This window comes from Opisthocomus hoazin, chromosome 5 (genome assembly GCF_030867145.1).
Source record: "Opisthocomus hoazin isolate bOpiHoa1 chromosome 5, bOpiHoa1.hap1, whole genome shotgun sequence".
Lineage (NCBI taxonomy): Eukaryota > Metazoa > Chordata > Aves > Opisthocomiformes > Opisthocomidae > Opisthocomus > Opisthocomus hoazin.
The window spans coordinates 71,304,639-71,326,357 of record NC_134418.1 but is presented as its reverse complement, the minus strand read 5'-3'; the positions used below and the strand labels follow the sequence as shown (position 1 = coordinate 71,326,357).

The window sequence follows — 21,719 nt, the reverse complement described above, 5'->3', positions numbered from 1 at the left end:
ACTAACAAGAGGAAGAAGATTTATAGTGATTGCAATGGAATCACAAAGTTAAATGGCAGAATTTTAGTAACTGCAAGTTGCAGTGATCTGGGTTTTCTTCTTACATATCAAATTGAAAAATAATAAATACAAGGAAGAGAAAGAGAAGTGATTTCTTATAGTGAAGTAACTGATTTCTTTGTTTACTATTTGTTTTCCTTTCTAACATTCTAAAATGTAAAAATACATTGCTTTATCTGCATATCTCAAATGATAATGAATTATATTGTAGTTAGGCAGTCTGTCTTATTTCATGATGTTGTGCACATACATCAGTGACCTTAATTCAAGATGATTTATATCATCACAGTAGTTTATCAGTTATTTCCATGTCAATAGTTTGTATGTACGCTCATTGCCTAGCTTTAAGAAAAATAAACACAACACCTGGTGACAAAGAAATAGTCTACAGAAACAAATCTGATGCAGTTAAATAATGGTGAAAGGAAATGTTTGAGTACAGAAGTAAAAGACACTGTTAATATATTTTATGAAATGCACATATCTACTGTAACTAATATTAAAAATGTTTTTAATTGTCTTTTCATGTTTGCCTGTCATCTCAGGGACTGACAATCAAAAAATAGCTGTTCGGCAGCTCTGATAATACAGAATCTAGTTTCTCCATCATTGTCCTAAAGCTTCGAAACACATGTCCGTCCAAAGCATTTCCATGACTGGGTATCTCTGGGTAAATACCTTCAAGGTGTCATTATTTATAGTTTATTTATCATTATACCTTCCATTCCAAGTTTGGAACGATACAGGTATTTCTGTTTTGTAGAAAACTATTACTAGTTATAGAAACCAAGATTTTGAGGAGCAATCTGCTGAAGGTCTCAGCTGAGTTCTGTGTATAACAGGAAACTCGACTCTCTTCACCCCAAATGAGTACCCTGGGACAGGCTGCATTTAAAACCCTAACAAAGTAGAGATTGGTTGAGAGAAGGCAATCTATCTGACTACATCAAGGATTTCCCATTTTCTTCATGCCTCCCACTGGTTGTCACAGACCTGTGATTTCTGTGTCCTGAGCGTGTTCTGGTGTCCACCCCACTTGTGGTCCTTTCTGAGACACATCATTCTCTTTTCCTTCCTTTAGGTGATTTTACTTATCCATTTACCTCCATCTGAAAGGGCTTTTTTCCTTTTTTTTTTTTCTTTTCCTCCCCTCTGTCGTCTTTTGTCTTTAAACTTCATTGAGAGCATGTACAAGGGTGTAGATATGCTAAAACCCAGTAATCACTAGTCTTTTCTTCGATATGTTTTAAGCATCTACAGCCAACAACCCCTGTGTGTCTCACAAATATTGCTTCCAATTTCTGTTTTTTGCTGGTATCGATGAGGTTCTCCCTGCTGATGTCTGGAACTTTTACAATTGATTTATGCAGTGTGTTAAAGTTACTGCATCTCAGATAAACAGAAATTGCATGAGGTTGGTAGTTGGAACTCTGGTCCTGTCAGTAACCTCAGGCTACTGGGGCACTTCTGGAATTGTGAGCTACAAAAGTAACAAGAAGTAAGAGAAAGATGAAGCCATCTAATTAATCTAATTATGCTGGAGCTCATGTGGATAATTGGAAAACTCTGTCAAGTGAGAGGAGCAGCAGTAGTCAGATTATTACCATACATTCTGCATAAGCAAATATACAGTTCAACTTAGCTTTTCTTTGCTATAATAGAAATGAAATGGTTTGTACTCAGTCTTCAAATGATGCAACTCAGCAGAAAGGATTGTTATTTATTATTAATTAGGATGGTGTGTTTGTGTTGTTTCCTTTTTACTGCTACCTGATGGATGTAAAAAACTTCCTGTACAGCTATTTTCTCGCTTGTTGTACTACATGTAATTTCTGTGTACAAAATTTCGGGTTCCTGTTTACACTGTAAAAAACCTGTGCAGTTCAAAATTTTGCCACACAACATAATCTGAATGTAAACTTCTATAATTTACATGATTTTTTTGTTTGTTTTTTTTTTCTTCTTGAAGACCCCGTTTACAGTTATAATTATGAACAGCCTAAATACATTAGCATAGCTGAGAAATGAGGCTTGGGTTTTTGTCATCACCGGGTTACTCTTAGGTGTGTGCTTTTAGCCTTTTATTTTGCACATCATAAAACCAGAGAACGAGGAGTTTATTTTCTCTAATTTCATTTCTTTTTATTACTCCAGACAAGTTCTTCTTAAACAGTGATTCATGAATAATTAGCAAAATAGTTCTTGATTATCGGTTGGTGAACCAAGCTGAAAGAGTTCTGCTGCATTAAAGATGATTTGATTTGTTTTTTATAAGTTTGAACGTTTACTGCTTGAGTGTGGCCTGATAAGTCATTACTGTATTCCAAGCGTAATCATTTTTAGATTCCTCATTAAGATTCCAAGCAGAAAACACAGTGTAAAAATCATGCATTATTGTTCTATTTTCTTATTTATGTGGAAGCCATTAATATATAAAACATATTATAGGTCAGTTTATGAATTGGGCAACTCTCATAAAACAGCTGTTTCAGGATACAGTGGCTGTGAAGTGCTCTCATAGGTGCAAAAAGCCATTGGAAAAATTCATGAATAAAACTTAATTCAAAGCTATAGAGAGAAAACATATTTGCCTGAGGATGACCAGATGCCACAAATTATTGAGGGCTAGGAGAGTATTCTGATGTAGCATCAGTAACTTATTTTACACTTTTAGTCTGACCCAGTGTAGCTTTTTTCTGGGTTAAAATGGTCCATCTAGCTGTGTCTCTTTGTATAAGCATACACATACACACTTAAGCAGATCAATTCCGTGCGGTATCACTGCAGTGAGTAACATATAAAGGTGAGCGAGTGTGTATCAAGGACTGTGGCAGCTCTTTACTGAGAAGAAAATTTTATGCCTGAAATTATGTATGGCTTACTGTTTGTAAAGGCTCATTAAAATACCCTGACTATGTTCTATTTTTACTACTGCTTATCAGAATTACATACTTTTTGTTTACTTACAGTATGAAAGAGGCTGGTTTAGGCCATAAACAGTGGAGGGGTGGTCCCATTTCATCAAACTGCAAGCAGTGTCCAGTAGTTTATACCAATCCTGTTTGTGGATCAGATGGTCACACATATTCTTCTCAGGTAAGAATTAAATAAAGAACTAAATTATTCTTTCATTGTTCCAATCAATTCCAGCTCTTGGAAAATTAAATACTGTATTGTAACACAAATCAACATTTATTTGTTTTGACTAAAATATATATTACAAACTGCAACCTACAGCAATTCTAGTATATCGTAAGACAAAAAAGGAAAATGGTAGCAAATCCTAAACAGCATGACACAGTAATACCCAAAGAAGCAGTGTGAGAGTGCTCCATGATAGAACGGAGGTCCCCCTTAAGTCTGTCTGCGACAGACACCAAGGCAGGGTTTTGATTAAGGAAAAAAGTGCTGCATGTCCCCAGTTTGGGGTGGGATAAAGATGTTAAGTCAGATTTTCCAGTTGACCATTGAGGGGAGGCTTCACATTCCAGTCACCTAGGCATGGATGTGACATAACCAGATAAAAAATGTAAAAAAAAAAAAAAAGTAATTTCCATCTTGCAACAGCATTTTAAGTATTTTGAGATTATAATCATATCTTCTTTTTGTATACCTGAACCATCCTGCCCTTTCTGTCATGCCTATTTGGAGACAGAATAGTAAGTAAAAAAGTGTTACTGTCAGTTTACCCATTCTGTTTTGGAGAAAAGATTTTGTGCTGCCCATGCTGAAGTTCAGAAACCGTGAGACTGCATTAGTACGGTGCTCTGATGAAACTTGTGAGATGTTTGAAGGACTTCAAAACGCTGAAAACAAACCAGTTTGTTTAGCATCCTCTCTTAAAACTTTCAGTGGAAGAATGTTCCGCCAATAGTAACAACTGAATCCTCTCTGGGAGAAACAAACGTGTGCTCTCAATGAACCCATTTTTGTTCAGAAACAGCGTGGAATTCATTAGTGCAAGAGGAGCTGCTCTCATTCTGACACCATTTCCTTCCACTAACAAAAAGTTTCTAGTAGTAGATAATATCTAGTGCTGCAAGACAAATATAGTAGTAGTAGTAATAATACTAATAATGATCATTCTAGATTAAATTGACAGAGATGGAGAAGCTTTTACAAAGAAAAAATTTCCGTACAGCATTTTAAGCAAAATTTTTTGGGGATATTTCTCAGTATTTAAAGATTTTAGGGTCAGTATTTGCTGTACTGATTTTTCTTTTGTTTTTTTTACTGCAATCACAAACTATGTCTGCATTTTGCAAAAAAGGGTTAGTTTCCAGGATTGACTGGCTATTGGATTGAACACTAAGTATCCTCTCTAAGAACGTTTTCTTCTTCAAAAAATAAAAACATCAGAATATAACTAGTGCTTCCTCAGCCTTGACAATTCTTATGCTTTTATCCTAGATCTTATATTAGAAAATGTTTTTCTTACAAACTAAATATTTAGTTTTAGGGAACTGGTCAAGAACCTTAATTTTCCTTTTAAAAAAAAAGGTTAAAAAATTCTCTCTCTTATGAATTTTGGACTCTCTGGCTTAGGAGAAAAATAGTTCCTTACCAGTGATGGTATGACTTAAAAGCTTTAATTTAGGAATTTGATATTATTCTTATTTTCATTCACAGTAATCTCCTGTCTGTGTTTTATCAAGAGCTTGAAATGGGTTTTTGTCTTGCTAGATATTGGACGATACTGTCATTTAGCAGTTCATTTCCTGTGCCATGTGAAGCTTCAGTTGGTATTTAAATCAGAAGCCTAGCTTGCACAGAGATACAAAAGACAATAGTCTCTATGATATTGCAATTTGAGTGGACAAGGTAGGTAAATTGATATCGGTAAGACTGAATGAGCAACTTTTTGTTTTAAATACTCTATCCATTATAATCTCTCCCTGTGTTCTTCCTAATCCAATATAAATGTCACAGCCAGTTTTAACCTCTGTGCTTATTTCTGATTTTATCATATAGGAATGGGGTGTTCTAAATAGCCCTATAGGCAAAAGTGACCCTTATGGCCTCTCATGATCTGGTCTGAAGTAGATGTACAGAAGTCTGTAAATAGTGATGAGATGCAGATATTTTTTCATCAGTCTGTGTGTCAAAGATGAGGGCGTACTTCTCAGACAGAATGATGAGAAATGAGTGGATTAAGTAGATACACTCTACTTCCATTCCATTGCGTTATCAGAGCTGCAGTCAGTGCAGTAGTACAGATTAACCAACCTCTATGTCCCTTGCATGCATATATTGCAGAAGTAATGAGCTTCGCAGGGTTTTCCTTTTGTCTTCCACTGCCTCGTAATGGTAGATTTCAAATCTAAATTTATGGAAAAAAATTGATGACCACAGAAGATCTGTATTAGCCTATAAATACTTATTTGTATTTCTTTTCAGTGATGCTTTAGTTTCATATTCTACAGTGCAGTTGCATCAAAACAGTGGTCCTTGCAAGGTTATTTCAGGAGCAGTCGTTTTAAAAATTGACATAAAGATGAGTATTTGTGTTCCTTTACTCCAGGCAACATTTAGTTTCATTGTGTCATCAAGCTCCAGTAGGAGTTTATATAGCAGTTTTCTTGTGTTTAGAATGCATTTGTCAATGACTGTGGCAAATTGTAGAAGAAGTTTTCTGAAAATAAGTCAGTAAATAGTAATAGTATTGTAGAACACAGCCAGGCAGCTGGCAGTTATTGGACGGACACTACTTTGGGAATATGCCTTCCCTTTTCAGGCCAAGCCTGTGCAAATGTTTGTATTAAATTATGTAACTGTAGATGTTTCATGTATTTTTTGCTCTAGGGAAAAAAAAAAGATGATATTACGGGTACACAATGTAGAAAGGTTAACTTCTGAATTGAGCTTAGCCAGAGTCAGGTAAGGATGTTTTGTTTCCCATTCACTTTGGCAGGCCAGGTTAGGTTTACTGTGCTCTCAGCCCACAATTAGTCGCATGCAGTCAGTGTAAAGGGAAAGTAGCAGGTATAAGATACTCATTATTAGCATTACAAGAATGTTGAAATAAAAATATTAGATGCTGAGATGTTGAGTAGTCAAAGTGAACTTTAATTATTGTGTGAGAAGAAATTCAGTATAAAGAGATCCTGCTGTTTCCATACCAGGGTGGTGTTACAACTTTTGGTTAATAGCCTTTAAATAATACTGCATGTGTTTTACACTTCATTAGACTAGTTTTACTTCCTGGATTTCTCTAAACTTTGGCACTTGAAAGTGCATTATTGATTTTAACTCTAGGAATTCTCAAGCCATGCTGTAGCATAGGGCTTTGGTACCCCCATATATCTGGCACCCCATCTGCTCTTCAGGAAAAACATGGCTGCTGCCAGGACAGCTTTTGCAGCCTGTTTCTAGCTTCATCTTTCCTAGGATTAATAGGGAACTAAAAAGCACATGGAGTGCAGCTCTGGAGGGATGTTTTTGTGGCAGCAATCCACCTCTTGCTGTTGTCTTACCCAGGGAAGCAGCTCACTGCTGTCCTGCACCTGTATGGTAACACTGGTGTAACTGAGGGCGAGATGATGATTGCAGAATCACAGACTCACAGAATGTTCGGGGTTGGAAGGGACCTCTGTGGGTCATCTAGTCCAACCCACCTGTCGAAGCAGGGTCACCTACAGCAGGCTGCACAGGACCTTGTCCAGGCGGGTCTTGAATATCTCCAGAGAAGGAGACTCCACAACCTCCCAGGATGCTCAGGCTTGGATGCTTCTGTTGGAGCAATTCTCCCGTGTTGTACTATATTATAACTGGGCCTTCTGAAAAATGGCCACAAGGAAAAAAACATGGTTACAGGTCAGATGATTTTTCTTCTGAGTGGTTTTTGCATATTTTAAATACAGCTCTGGTATTTGGTATAATAGGCTGAAGTTTCCTCTCTTATGGTGTATGTGGTCAACCAGTAGTGCCGCTATAACAAACTCTAACCTTAAATAAGATCAATGAGCAGTGCTTTGAGTATTTTGAAAGGAAAATGCCACAGAAATAAATTAGTCTTTAGAATGTGCCCATTGCCCCATGATTGTATTCCAGAATCATCTTGGCAGCGAGCCTTAGATCAGTTTTATTGTTAGAAGCAATTTGCTCAAGTCGGTTTCATGTTGACAGCGAATTTTTTGTGAAATATTTTTTCTCCTACCTATGAAAACTTAATGTGATTGGTGACATCCCTATAAGTATTAAATAGCAATAAAAATCATGTTTTGCAAAAATAATGGGTCTAAACTAGCTTCTCAGACTAAGATGGGAAAGGTATAGAGCTGCAAACATTCGGAAAGGAGGACGTGAATTCTTGATATACTTTATGGATAGAGAAGTATGTGGATTTAGATTTTTTTAATATTCAAATACTTTCTTCAGTCTCCCAAATTATGATTCCTTTCTCGTCAGAAGGGTGACAGCCAGTGGACAAAGTCACACTGTGTGTGCGGAAGGGAGTTTGGTATTGGTTGCTTACTCTATCCAAATTTTGTTTAGAATTTTACAAGAACCTGAATTCCTATTTAACATTTTTCTTTTTAAAATTATTGCTGCCTTTATTAATATCAGGTGTTTTTAAGACTTATGTAATAATCTGCATCTCTTTAGCAGTATGTTTGGTATAAGACAGTTAGTTTAAACGAAGCATAAAAAATATCAACATTTTTAATCTTTGATGTTTTTATAAACATTGTCCTATTATAAAAGTTAAATTTATTTAAGCTTATTTGTTAGCTTAATGTGAGTTTTTAGGTCTCATGCCTGAGAAATTGACAGTTCCTTCCTGCTTTGGAAAAGAGTGCTAGAAATAGATTTACTATTACAAAATATATAACTATTTTATAGTAATAAATGAAAGTAATTTTCACAAACCTGATTCAATGTATGCCAGTCTTACTTTTTAAATTGGGCTAATCCACCATGCCTTCATTTTTTATCTGAATTGTTACTAAGCAATCTGCTGTAGATGTAACTATCAATTGAAACGTAGCCAAAAATAATAATGTTAAATCATTGCCTGCCATCTTTAGTAATAAAATAATGTAATCTCTCTGAAATAAATTATTTGACAGCGTGCTGGTCCATATTTTTGCAGCTGAAACAAGCAGCATCTTCCAAGTGCTCTGCCAGCACCAGTTCGTTTTTCTCATAGAAGCAGATTTTGTCAAAAGGGGCCTCTCAAAATTAAGACTTGTGTATCTATCCAGTTCCCAAGCAAGACCCAGCCAAAATCACCCTGCTCAAGTGGATAACTTTAAAGCTGCCTGCAGACCAAATCTACATTGGACTGTTACAATGAAGGGCTTTTGGCTGAGGTATGCTGGCAAATAAGATTGTTGGCAAATGAAAAAAATGAAACAAACACCCAAACAAGCCATGATCAGCCCTCCTTTCGCTCGCCCATGCCCCCCACCCTGCTAAGAGACCCAAGCAAAAAAAAAGGTATCAAACCTTTCTTGAATGAGACCAGTAGTCAGTGAGATAAAATGTATCTTGCTTGATTGATCCATGGAGTATAGTTTATCAGGATAACCTGGTCTTTACAGAAATACTGGAAACTCCTTGTTTATTGTTTAAATGCTTGAAAAAGGCTAATAATGAAAAATCAGGAAATGAGATTGTCTGGTTTTCCAGCTTCTGCTATAAATGGATTTTTCCAGTAATGTCTGAAATTTTATCTGGAACCTTTAAATTGATAGGGTGTGGTATTTAAAAAAAAAAAAAAAAAGAGAAATGTCAGAAGGGTGACTCACTTAATCCGGTTTTCCAAATAGGCTGATGCACTAAAAATTCCAGATTATATATAACTGATCTCTTCTTATCAACTGCATGCAAAATAAATAGCTGCTAAAGCTGTGGAGAATGGAGATGGTAGCTTAGATGACAAAGTACTTCATAGAACCTTCAATGTTTTGAAATTCTGAAAACCTCAGTATTTCTTAAACTAGGATGACATATTTATACTAGCAAGAATTGAATTTGGTTCCCTTTTTCATTTGCAGAATACTACTTTTGTTTAATATAAAATTATATGTTGGATTTACATTAAAATTTACATAAACTTTAATACTTCAATAAGAAATTAAAAAATGCTGCCTATGGACCGGAAGATATTTTCTTAAGCATTCATCTATGTAATGTCTTGACATTGCTTTTTAAGATAGTATTAAGTTTTCTCTAGAATGGAGACAGTCTAGGCTGGAAGGACAAACCAATAAAAGAATAGGACAAACAGGGGAAAGTGGAACAGTGTCAGTGCCTATTAAATAGCTCTCACATCACAACAGCAGTATACTGATACAAAATAATGAATGTAGAAAGGACTCGGATTCAGAACCGATTCTTGAAAATCTAAATTTGTATGTTAGCTGTCAAACAGGACAGCCAGTAAAACAAGAAAAATCAGATTGCTTAAAGTGAAGCTGAGAAGGTAGTTAAAGATTCAGATTTCATAAAACCTTAAGTTGCATTAGAGACGTCCATATGGATCTGGAGAACAGTCTTTTCCCTGGATGGTAGATTTAACCAGCAGAAGTTAATCTTTTGAAAATAGTATTCAAAAATACTGTAACTAGAATTACAGCTAAAGTAATCAGAATCATTCTGGCGCAAGAATTCTTTTCCGGGAGAATGTATCCACATCATACACAGGCAGAAATGCAGCTGTCACTGGCATAGTTATGCTTGTGGACTGATGGTGAGGAGCAGAAAAGAAAAGAATAGAAAGATGGGTCTGGAGCATTAGGAAACGCTAAATAATGTTCTTAAATTTGTGTAGTCATTTGAAACGTTAAGACACCTGAGAAATCAGTAGAGAGGATAGTGATGAGCTGTGTCCCTTGCAAGAAGGGGATCTGAAGAGAAGATTGTCTCAGATTTATCAAGCAGAAGCTCATTAGTGAGCATGGTTTCAGTGCAATGGAGGATAAAGAAGTTCGTAATTGAGAGGTGTTAGGAGGGATAATAGAATCTTTATGATCTTGAGAGGCTTTTGTTCGGGCATTTAAAAAAAAATAGAAAAGAACCTTCTTATAAAAGAAGAGAGAGAGCGGTTAAAGACAGTAGGCATGAAACGAGATGAAGTCAATCTAGGGAAAAAATTTTGAGCATTAATAGCAGACAACCTGTGATAAGAATGGGTTTGAAGAAGATGAGGTTGAAAGTGGAAATGGCAAACAAGAAAACTGGCTCAGGTCTTGGCCCAGTGAAAACATTCAAGTATTGTAGTAAGAATTCTCTGAAAGAAGACCTCAAAGAGTGTGCCAATGTAGGAGATAGTATGGAAAATTCATGTAGGCACTTGTTAGTAAAGAAGTAGTTTAGTGGTGTGTGGCGTTTCTTGTGTCTCTGACAGCCCGGGTAAGCCATTCCATTCTCGTTGGAACATTCCTTCCTGTGTCCCAGGGGCAAGGGAGAGCCATGGCTGCCTAAATTGTCCTTGTACACATAGTGGCCCTCCAAATATGTGAGGAAATGGAAAGTGTTTGCTGTTGCATTTTCTTCCTCATTTTGCTATAAATATTAGTGGGATGATTTTTTTTTTTGTTCAGAAAGCAATTTCTCTCTTTCTCCCTATCACCAGTGTGCCATGGAAGTCAGTAAGCTTAGGTCCTTAAAAGGGATCATTTTCCTAAATTTATCCTGTAGGATAAAATATGCAGCTACACAATGGTACCTTAAAAAACAAAAAGCGCCAAAAATATAACTGAAATGCCTGCTATCTTTTTTTTTCCCTGTGTTATTTTCTTTTAATTCTGATGCACCATTTGTTTTTACATGCACATTTAAACCAGACATCACTTCCCACTGCACTGAACCATGGGACCGTGGTATTTTTTTCCTTGAAAGTCAAGGTTTCCTCTTAGTCACAGTGCAATTATATGCATATGAAGTAGCAGTGAATCATAGAATCACAGAATGCTTTGGGTTAGAAGGGACGTTTAGATGTCATCTAGTCCAACCTCCCTGCAGTGAACAGGGACATCTTCAACTAGACCAGGCTGCTCAGAGCCCTGTCCAACCTGACCTTGAATGTTTCCAGGGGTGGGCAACTCTGGGCAACCTGTTCCAGTGTTTTACCACCCTCACTGCAAAAAATTTCTTCCTTATATCCAGTCTAAATCTACCCTCTCTTAGTTTAAAGCAATTGCCTGTTGTCCTATCGCAACAGGCCCTGTTAAGATGCCTGTCCCCATCTTTCCTATAGACTTTCTTGAAGTACTGAAAGGCTGCAATAAGGTCTCCCTGGAGCCTTCTCTGTTCCAGGCTGAACAGCCTCAACTCTCTCAGCTGTTCCTCATAGGAGAGGTGCTTCAGCACTCTGATTATTTTTGTGGCCTCCTGTGGACCCGTTCCAACAGCTCCATGTCCTTCTTGTGCTGGGGGCTCCAGAGCTGGACGCAGGACTGCAGGTGGGGTCTCACCAGAGCAGAGCAGCGGGGCAGAATCCCCTCCCTTGCCCTGCTGGCCACGCTTCTCTTGATGCAGCCCAGGGTATGGTTGGCCTTCTGGGCTGCAAGTGCACGTTGGTGGCTCATGTCCAGCTTATGGACACTATATGAATCTATGGATCATTTCGTTGCTATAAAACAGAGCTTGTTCCAGGCACCATGTGTTATGGACAGTTACAATGAATGTATATTGGTTCTAATTTCTTTCCCTTTTTTTGCATCTTTAATTTTCTTCAAAATTAATTCAATTTTCCTTTTAAAAAGGAGTTTTGAACAACATAGATGTAGCAGGCACAAAATAAGATGTATTTAACATTACTTAGCCATTTTGATTAGCCATTAACATAACAGCTACAGAACTGCAAGTGGAATAAAAATTACTAGAAAAAATGTAATCAATTTAAGTTAAAATTTTTTAGAACTTGCAATTAAATTTAGTAATTGAACAAAGAGTTTAACTTCTAAAAAAGATATTCTTACATACTGTTGAGGTAGGTCACACACTTAGCAAGAAACTGAAATACTGTGAAGTTTTGAGTGGTAACATCAGACACCATAACAGAAATTTAGACCAGCAGTGCTATAAGGTAGTTATGCTGTCCCAGAGAAAAAGAAAAGCTACAGTGCTAGTAATTTAGCAGATGTCAATGAGCTAAAATATCTGTAACACTAAATCGTCTTCAAGTCTCACTCTTTTTGCTCTTTTTTTTGTTTGTAATTTTGAAAAGCTCACTGAAATAATTGTAAACATGAACCAAGTACTGTGTATTTCACTGAAAACAAATTCAGACATATCAGGATTGTTTGAATATATGTTCAGGAATTCAGTATTTCTGATGCTTTAATGCCAGTATAATATTTTTTCTATACTTTCAATTTCTCTTCTTAGAATACATCTGTAATTTAGATTTCTACAATTATTATTGAAAGGGGGATGATGTTTGTGTAGTCTTCTGTTACATGAATACTAATCTTATTTAATGACCTTCAATAAGACACATTTAGCATTTAACGTTGTGATATTAAACAAATACATGTTATCCCAGCTCGGGCATATTAAGTTTATGGCTGTAAAATAATACAGTTCTTCAGTCGAACCACAGAACACTGTCTGGGATTCAGGTTTTCCAATAGGATGCCTGGTAACCACATTCATTTCCCTCCCAAAATCATATCACATTAAAATATTCAAAGGCACATATGGAAACACACATCCAGAAGTTTCTGGGTTGTGGGAATTTCACAACACTGGGTCTTGCTGTGAAGTTCCTGTTCACTTCAGGACTCTTTGAAGCGTTAGTACACCCCTGCCACCCTCCCTCGGGGGGGCAGGGAGCAAACCCAAAGACGAAGAAACCTTGAAGAAATTAATAATTTGTATTCAGAAATGTTCAAAATGTCTTAGCCAGCTCTGAGACAAAATCCTTTAGGTTCTCCTGAGAATATGGAGTCCTCCAGGAAACCTGCCGCCTTTCTGATTTCATCTGTGTTGTGGTTTAACCTGGCTGGAGGCCAGGTGCCCACCAAAGCTGCTCTGTCACTCCCCTCCTCACCTGGACAGGGGAGAGAAAGTATAATGAAAGGCTTGTGGGTTGAGATTAGCACGAGGAGAGATCACTCACCAATTACTGTCGTGGGCAAAACAGGTTCAACTTGGGGGAGTTAGTGTAATTTATCACCAATTACATAGGAATAGGGTAATGAGAAATAAAATCAAATCTTAAAACACCTTTCCCCCATCCCTCCCTTCTTCCCGGGCTCAGCTTCAATCCTGATTTTCTCTACCTCCTCCTCAGCTCAGCAGCGCAGGGGGACAGGGAATGGGGGCTGTGGTCAGTCAATCACACGCTGTCTCTGCTGCTCCTTCCTCCTCAGGGGGAGGGAGACTCCTCACACTCTGCCCCTGCTCCAGTCTGGGGTCCATCCCGTGGGAGACAGTTCTTCATGAACCGCTCCAGCGTGGGTCCCTTCCACGGGGTGCAGTCCTTCGGGAACAGGCTGCTTCACTGTGGGTCCCCCACAGGGTCACAAGCCCTGCCACCAAACCTGCTCCGGCGTGAGCTCCTCTCTCCATGGGTCCGCAGGTCCTGGTGGGAGCCTACTCCAGCACAGGCTCCCCACAGAGTCACAGCCTCCTTCAGGTGCATTCACCTGCTCTGAGGTAGGGGTCCCTTCCATGGGCTGCAGGTGGAGATCTGCTCCACCATGGACTTTCATGGGCTGCAGGGGCACAGCCTGCCTCACCATGATCTGCTCCATAGGCTGCAGAGGAATCTCTGCTCCGGCGCCTGGAGCACCTCCTGCCCCTCCTTCTTCACCAACCTCGGTGTCTGCAGAGTTGTCTCTCTCACATTGTTCACTCCTCCCTCTGGCCACAGGGTGTTTTTTTTTTTTTCCTTCTTAAATCTGTTATCCAAGAGGTGCTGCCACTGTTGCTCATGGGCTCAGCCTTGGCCAGCGGCAGGTCTGTCTTGGAGCCAACTGGCATTGGTCTGTGGGATCTGAGGGAAGCTTCTGGCAGCTTCTCACAGAAGCCACCCCTGTAGCCCACCTGCGACCAAAACCTTGCCACGCAGACCCAGTACAATCAGTTTTCTTCAGGGGTGTGGTTGTCATCTGTCCCAACTTCAGTCATTTCTGGCAAAGAGAACTGTCCAACCTGTTTATTTACATGTCCAGTGACTTTAAGCTGTCTGCTTTCTGCTAAATTTACAAGAAGTGAATAATGATAGATCTTTCTTCCACAAGTTAAAACATTGCTACTTGCTCTGCTTGCTTGTTTTTCTGCATTAATCTTGAGATCAAAGTGAAACCAAGTATTTCTTAAACAGATGTACTGTTAGATGAGATCTCAAGTAAGAGAGAAAACAAGTATGAAAGTAAAGTAAGTCCTGGAAGAACAGATGTGGATATTGAGAAGAACTGAGAGAGAGATGGGGATCTGAAAAATATGACTGAGTATCAGAGGTAGGTCCTCTGCATCATGGCAAAGTTTCAGAAAAAAAAATAGGACGTTGTAGGCCACCATGAGACTTCCTGGAAGAGAAAAATAAGAGTTTGTGTAGCTCTAGCTATTCATTCGGAGCGTGACATATGAAGACTTAGCTTTATGTAGTCCTGATTTTAATCCATATGTTTTTGACATGGAACAAGGAAATCTTTTGTATATTTTAGAAATCAAGTACGAACAGCAAAAAGTAGAAAGATTTAGGCACAGTTCTGTGTGTCTCTACACAAGATATATCTCTAAGTTCAAGAAGAGGTATATGCAATCTAGGGAAAACTAGCCATGCTTTGGAATATGAACTCCCACTTGCACAACATCATGTTTCTTCCCTGACAGGGTGAAAACATTATGAACATGGAATTTCATAAACATTTCCTTCACTGATAGCACATGTAGCCTTCTATTTTTGGACTGTTTGGTAAATAAAATCTAGTGCTTTGAGTTCAAGTGAATTTTAGCATACATTTTTTAGGTGGGTGAAAAAACGGAGTAGAGAGCTGTAGAGGCAATGTGATGGTAAGAAAACTGAGAGTATCTAGGTGTGTCGAACTTCTGATCCGGGTGGTGATTCTGTAGTGCACTGATGAAGGTTTCACCTAAATGTAAGTAATTATACAGAATTTCTGTTTTTGCTTTCTGTTTTTTCCCCCCAGTTGACACAGTATATTTTAAACATCTTAATAACTTGGATGGGATAACCCAGCGTGGACTAGCTAGGTCTGTGCACGGTACTTTTATTACTTTCATTATTTTTCCTGTAATTGAAGACTAATGAGCACGCCCTTTAGATGCTATTTTAGCTCACATATAACTTTATAAATATTTCAGCTTAGATATAATTAGATAAATTGAACTTGTTTAATTAGTAATGCAATCAGCCAGCATGCCTTAGGAAGCCATATCACATTAAAAATACAGTGATAATGCATGTTAATAAGCAGATTCTTTTAACAAAAAATACCATGCTTTTACAAGCCATTTGTGTCTTACTATGAAGCATTATCGCTTTGCCATGACTTTTATTTTACTATTGCCGTTACTCAGAAATTTGCATGTCAGCTGAAAAGCAGTGAAGGGTCTTTTTTTTGGCTGATCTTGAACCAAAATAGTCAGCCGTTATTAAGATGGTAGTTTAGGAGAATTAAATGGTTTTGCTCACACTTTAAATTTTTGTTTGGATATTGATTTTCAAGTTTGAAGTGGGAACTTGAAAAAAGTAAACTTAGTTTTGTCTGAGCAATATTTCATTTTCTGTGTCTCAAGAAATTTTCTCCAAGTGACAAAACTTTGAATGCCAGGAGTGAGGTACACCAAGGACCTCATGTACATACAGTGTTGAGTGACATTCTGTGCATCCATAGCTTGGGTCTGCTAAAAACGATAGTTTCAAACTAGGAGCCTGATGAAGTGTTGAAATTTGGACTGTATGGGCGAGACCTCTGAAAAAGAGCTGGAATTTACAGACTTAAGTATATGCGTGTATATGTCAGAGAAATTTTTTTATGTTAAACATGCTTACAAGAAGCTGTCCATGTGTTTTCGAACTGCATCAGTGTTTGTAATTTTGGAATAAGCTAAGATTGCAAGAAGGAATAATATAGATAAAGTAATATGGTTATATATTTTTACCCCTTTTGTTAATCAGGTTTTTTTTAAACACTCTCTAAATAATTTTTAATATTTTTTTATATTTGAAATATCTTGTTTTTTACAGCATTTATTGTCTTCAAGGAATATTGAAATATTAATTTGGATATGAGGTAATATATTACTTTTTTTACACAAAAACATGACTAAAAGCATTATTATTAATAATTTTTAATTTACTGGAAATAGCATGTTTGAAGTAGGGATATCACAGGATTTTGTCGTTTAGCATTGATTAAGGTTTACATTCTTATTTGCTAGTATAAAACATTAGTTCGTCTGTTTGCAAAATGTATAGAAGATGATGGTGAGGTATATATTTACCAAACTGAGCAGGTGCCTATAAATTCAGATGGCTGATTTAAAAAGCGGATAGGTACTTAGAAGGGTGCTTCTAAGCATGACGTGTCTCTGAAAACCTCCAAGTATGAAAGCAAAGATGGGTAGGTGCCTAATTTAAATAATCCCAGTAGGCATCCATCTGCATTTTTTTGTGACTTAGTATGTGTTCTAGGGTGTCCGAAAAAGATTGAATAGCTGATTGACCTGATGTCAGGCTTTTCTTTTTATGCCACTGTGCTGCAGGGTGCTGAAGACAACAGACAAAAGCTATAAAGGTGAACAGGAAGAAAGCTGTGCATACAGATTTTTATTTTGTCATGTAAATTGCTTTCTCTAGTTCATAGCTTCATAAACAATGTATCATCAGTTCTCTTTCAACCCCAAAAGATTTTCTTTGCTGAGATGGCTTGGATCAATAGGCACATTTCCTTTTGTTCTCTGGTCAAAATGCTAGTTGCATGTCTTCATGGTTAATATTTTTTAAATGTTGTTTTCATTTTAAATAGTAGTACTTATTTGCTGAGAAGCTTTTTACACAAACTCGTATTGTTTAGGTGGGTAATGCACATGATTAACAGGTTACTGACGGGACAAAAATACATCTGTAGATCTAGATGACACTTCATAGGTAAATTTGCACATTAATTTTTAATTTCTAAAGTCTGAATTAGTTGAAAATGTGGTATCTTGGCATTATGTTTAGCTGGTTTTAGTTTGAAAACCTGTATTGCAACTGCTTATGCCTTCTTGGCTGCTTTTTATAAAGAGTTATAAAATGGCATAATCATTTCAAAATTAGGTTTACCACATTAACGTCACTAACTCTGGCCAGATTTTGACCTCCATTTTAAGCCAACCTAAAGTGACAGTGCGGCACAACGAAGTGGTACCAGCCATTGCCTGGGATCAGCCCCTTGTGTCAAGTAGTCCTTTACCTCTCTTCTGTGTTCCTTGTCAGGTAATGGACCTGGAAGATAACCTGAGCAACACTCACTCTGCTCACCCCGCCCCCATGATTGGTCCCAGGAATCACCAACCCAGTTAAAGCATATTGTGGTTTCTTACGTATTTTATTTTCAGAGACTCAAATCTGAGGCCAGCGTTTCATACAGCAAGTTGCACAAAATACCGTAAGAGCAAATTTTGAGCAGGGGAATGTACATAAGCTTTGTAAAATAGGGATAAAGTGAGAAAATGGGGAATGTGGATAAGCAAAATAGCATGAAATGAAGTTGAAAGCACACAGTACTGAGTACTGGCAATCAGAGATCATCTGTTCATCTGCAGAGATACCAGGCTCTAAAAACAGAGAAGAGAGAGATCTGTATTGGTGCATGAATGTGGAGCTCTACAGAAGAGATGTCTACCAGTAAGATGATGAAACTGGAAGAAATATTTAACACTTCATTCTCTTGTCCATCATCGATCTTTTTGGGTAGACACATAATGCAGTCTTAACTTAATTCTGTTGCTGTTTCTTCCACAGAACTCTTCACTCACTTAACACGCAGAACGGACATACCTCTCTTGTAACTCATCAGTAATTCGTTTTCTCTGCACTGTTCAGTACAGTCTTGTGTCTTATGTTATACAGTAGCCACACAGTTAAATTCCTATCTGCTTTAATATGTCTTTGTTCCATGTAGATTTTGAGAAGTCTGCAAATAGTAACTAATTTACACTGTCTGACACAGTCCCTCTGTGTGATACGAGAGTGTTGTTTTACAGGTAGAAGATGGTTCTGCAGATAGATGGAAGCAAAAAAATTATTCGTGAGATTTGGATGTCCATTTAAAGGGTTGTTTTTTTTCATGTTTCACATTGCAAAGCATTTATATGTTCAATTCATTTTTGTTTTAGTTCATCTAATAATAGTTAGCGTGCTCCCAAATCAGATCTCGGATTTTCAGGTTCTCAGGAGAGCACAAATACACTGAGTACCAAATAGAATTTTGCCGAAGTAAGTTATATAAGATCCATGGAGCTGCACAAGCAGTATTTTCCTTTTCTTCCGTGCAGTCTCCCAAGGTCATTCATTACACATCTTGCAGTCTCTCTAGCAAATGAACAAGATTTCTGCAAGCAGTAGTCTCTTGACACTGATTCGTTCCCAGAGCAGGTCTATCCTGTACTTCCTCATTGAATAAGCTTGATGCCATCTGGTCCACTCGTTTTCTCAAATTAAGATAGGCTACACAGGTGTCATTCCTGACAGATTTATCTAATCCTAGTTGTAAAGACAATGATTAAGATTCAATAAACTTCTCCCAACAAATTATTTTAATACTTCACTACCCTTATTATTAGAAAATCTTTCTAGTATCTAATCTGAAACTTTTCTGCAGCTATTTATACCAATTATATCTTGTAACATTTGTCATGGTATTTTTTTCGGGTATCTTTCAGATGCCTTTTACCTATTTGACAGCTGTTATGTGAATCCTCTTTACTCAAAGAAGGCTGAACATCCCCACTCCTGGAGCCTCTTTCTCGGTGACTATTTTTAGGCCTCTGATCATTCCTGTTGCTCTTTTTCTGGACTTTTTCCAATTAGTTACTGTCTGGTTTGAATCCTTGTCACAAAGCTGGACAGGGTGCAGTATTTTAAGTGCTGCCAGAGCTGTGCGGAATAATTTTTACGTGTTTTGTAGGTTGCAGTCCTGTTTATATATCCTGGTATGGTAATGTTTTTAAACACCATTTAATTGTTCATAATGATCACTAGATTTTTATTTTTCCTTTGGAATGGATTTCTAGCCAGTTGTTTCGTAGCTTGTATTGTAAATGTGATTATCACATCTACCTAAAGCTAGAACGTAGCCATTTTCTATATTGAATTACATTGTATTTTTAGCCTATTTCAATTATATGAGTATTTTTGTTACATTCCTGTCCTCTAAAGTTATTCCAGCCTCTTCCATGTTTAATAGACTTTCTTTTATTTCATCTTCCAAGCCATTAATGAAAAGACAGAATAGTCCAGGGTTGTGTTGCAGAAGTCCAGTCAGTGCAGCCTTCTGTTTTAACAGTGAGCCACTGATCGCTGCTCTCGGAGAATCAACTAGTTTTGTACTCATCTTATGATACGAGCACACAAATAGCACACTTCCCAGTATGGCTTACCAGGTTGCAATGTAAAAGTTTCACAAGCCTTGATGAAATCAAGGTACTTGCAATCTAATATATCTCAGTTTTCTACATGTTCTTCCATAGAATGAAACTAGATCTGTTATAATTTGTGTGATAAAATGCTATAGCATGATCCATCTCCTTTCTTCTTCTAGGTGCCCAGAAATCAAGCTTAAAAGCTGTTTTTGCTATAATTTCTGAGATCATCTTTTCCTTCCTTACTTCATCTTTCATTCGTTTCCAGTCTAATAGTATATTTTCTGTCCTTCGCAATTTCTAAATGGCTGTAAGCCATATCAAATTCAAACATCTAGACTATATAAATTTTCTCTGAATATTCTTTTTTGCTAACATAGAGGTTTTACCTCTGTACATGTGACATTTGTGCTGACGTATTGCTCCTTTCTGTAGAGGTTTCTTGTGTATTTGAAATCATCAGAAAGTTTTCCCAAGTCACAGGGAAACTGTGTCAGTGTTATCAGTGTCCTCCCCGTCTATTAATGACATGCATACTGTCATTCACACTTGAGAAATTTGGTCAGTTAGTCATGGGAGGATGATTTGAGGGTTTTCTAAAGGTAAACATGTATATATAGAAATGTATGATACTTACCTGGAACTTGGTTTACAAATACAAGGGAAGCTGTGATTGTTTGGAACTTAATGTGATAAAGTGTATCCTGTCCTTGTATTCATGCCAATTAAACACAGACATAAATAATAGGAATTTTTCCTTGTATTTTCATTTTTTCGTTATTTTGCCATGGAAAAGTAGGTGTGTTTTTTCCATTTTGGGGCAAAACTAGGCTCTTTATATGTACAGCACAGAGACCCCCATTTGACAGCCTTTGATAGGCAGCTGCTTTGGAATGGAAGGTGGCAGAGCATAATGAAATACATTACTGTCATTTAGTCTTTCCAACTCTGTAACAGTAGGCCTAAGAGCAGAGCTCATGTATATCAAAATAACATACACTGTAGTAGTTGTTCCAGAAATATAACTATTCTCATCTTTACTGCAATAACAGTTAAGCTGTGTGAGTCATGTCTAAAGATGATATATATTCTTTGATGTTCTTCCTACGGATTTTAATTACTTGTCTCTAGTTCACTAAACAACTACTTTGGGCAAATGTTGGAGAATGTTGAGTCCATTTAAGACTGAACAGGTTTTCAAACAGGCAGAATATGAGTAAACAAACTGCATTTTTCTATGGGACGCTTGACAGTACAGAAATGAGGAGTTTTTCATCTTGAAATATATTGCCAAGGCACCTTGATGTGGTACATATTCCTTGTCTGTATTGAAATGATTTTTTTTCTTAGGCACTGTGCAGCATATTGCTCTGAAGTCAAAAATACCTGATCTTCTGTCTTGAAACAAAATGTGTGAAAATTCAAGCAGTCGAAGCATTCTTAGAATCAAACATACAAATGAGACATGGTGAAACTCCAGTGTGGAAAACTGATGTACTAAGAGGAAAGGGGAATCAAGATCAGGAGATAAAAAGCTAAATATATTCAGAAGGAAAATGTTACTTTTTCATGCATATAAGGGATTGTGATGAAAGTAGCACAAGCAGTTGACATAAATAAGGAATATTGTGAAGTCCAACTGATGAGTTTCTTGAGAGTTTCGTTACATATTTTCCCCGTATAGAAAAGTCACTAATAAAACCGAAGAAAACAGAATTATTTTATTGCTACACAGAACATACTACTTCGTGGATTTTTCTACTGTTTAAACTATTCAAATATTTTTTCCACAAAACAAATGATTTTGTCACTGTTCTGAACTCTACCTCTCCTTTGTACCACCACTACTCATCGTGTCCTCATATTCTGTATGCCACAGATTTCTTTTTCTGTGGAGTTTTTCAGGTGTGTCAGTTACTCTTCTACCAGTTTGTGACTAACGTGAAGAGAAGTCTGACCCTCCTTTATTTAGCTGAGCTGCCTTTGCAATATCTCAGTACGTTGTTTATTTGGAGAACAAGGACGAGCTTTGAAGTGGAGTTCTATTCCTGGTGTCATTAGCTACTGGTGTGAAATTGTCAGAACAGCCGATTGACTAGTTTCTGACTTAT

General features: G+C 37.3%; 1 protein-coding gene across 1 annotated transcript in view; it reads left to right on the top strand.

Annotated features, from left to right (window-relative positions):
• Window positions 1-21,719, top strand: part of SPOCK3 (SPARC (osteonectin), cwcv and kazal like domains proteoglycan 3) — a 232,908-nt gene that overhangs the window by 139,615 nt on the left and 71,574 nt on the right. The window contains exon 5 of the mRNA XM_075421673.1: window positions 3,030-3,156. Within this exon, the coding sequence (XP_075277788.1) occupies window positions 3,030-3,156 (127 nt within the window). The remainder of the gene's footprint in view (window positions 1-3,029; window positions 3,157-21,719) is intronic.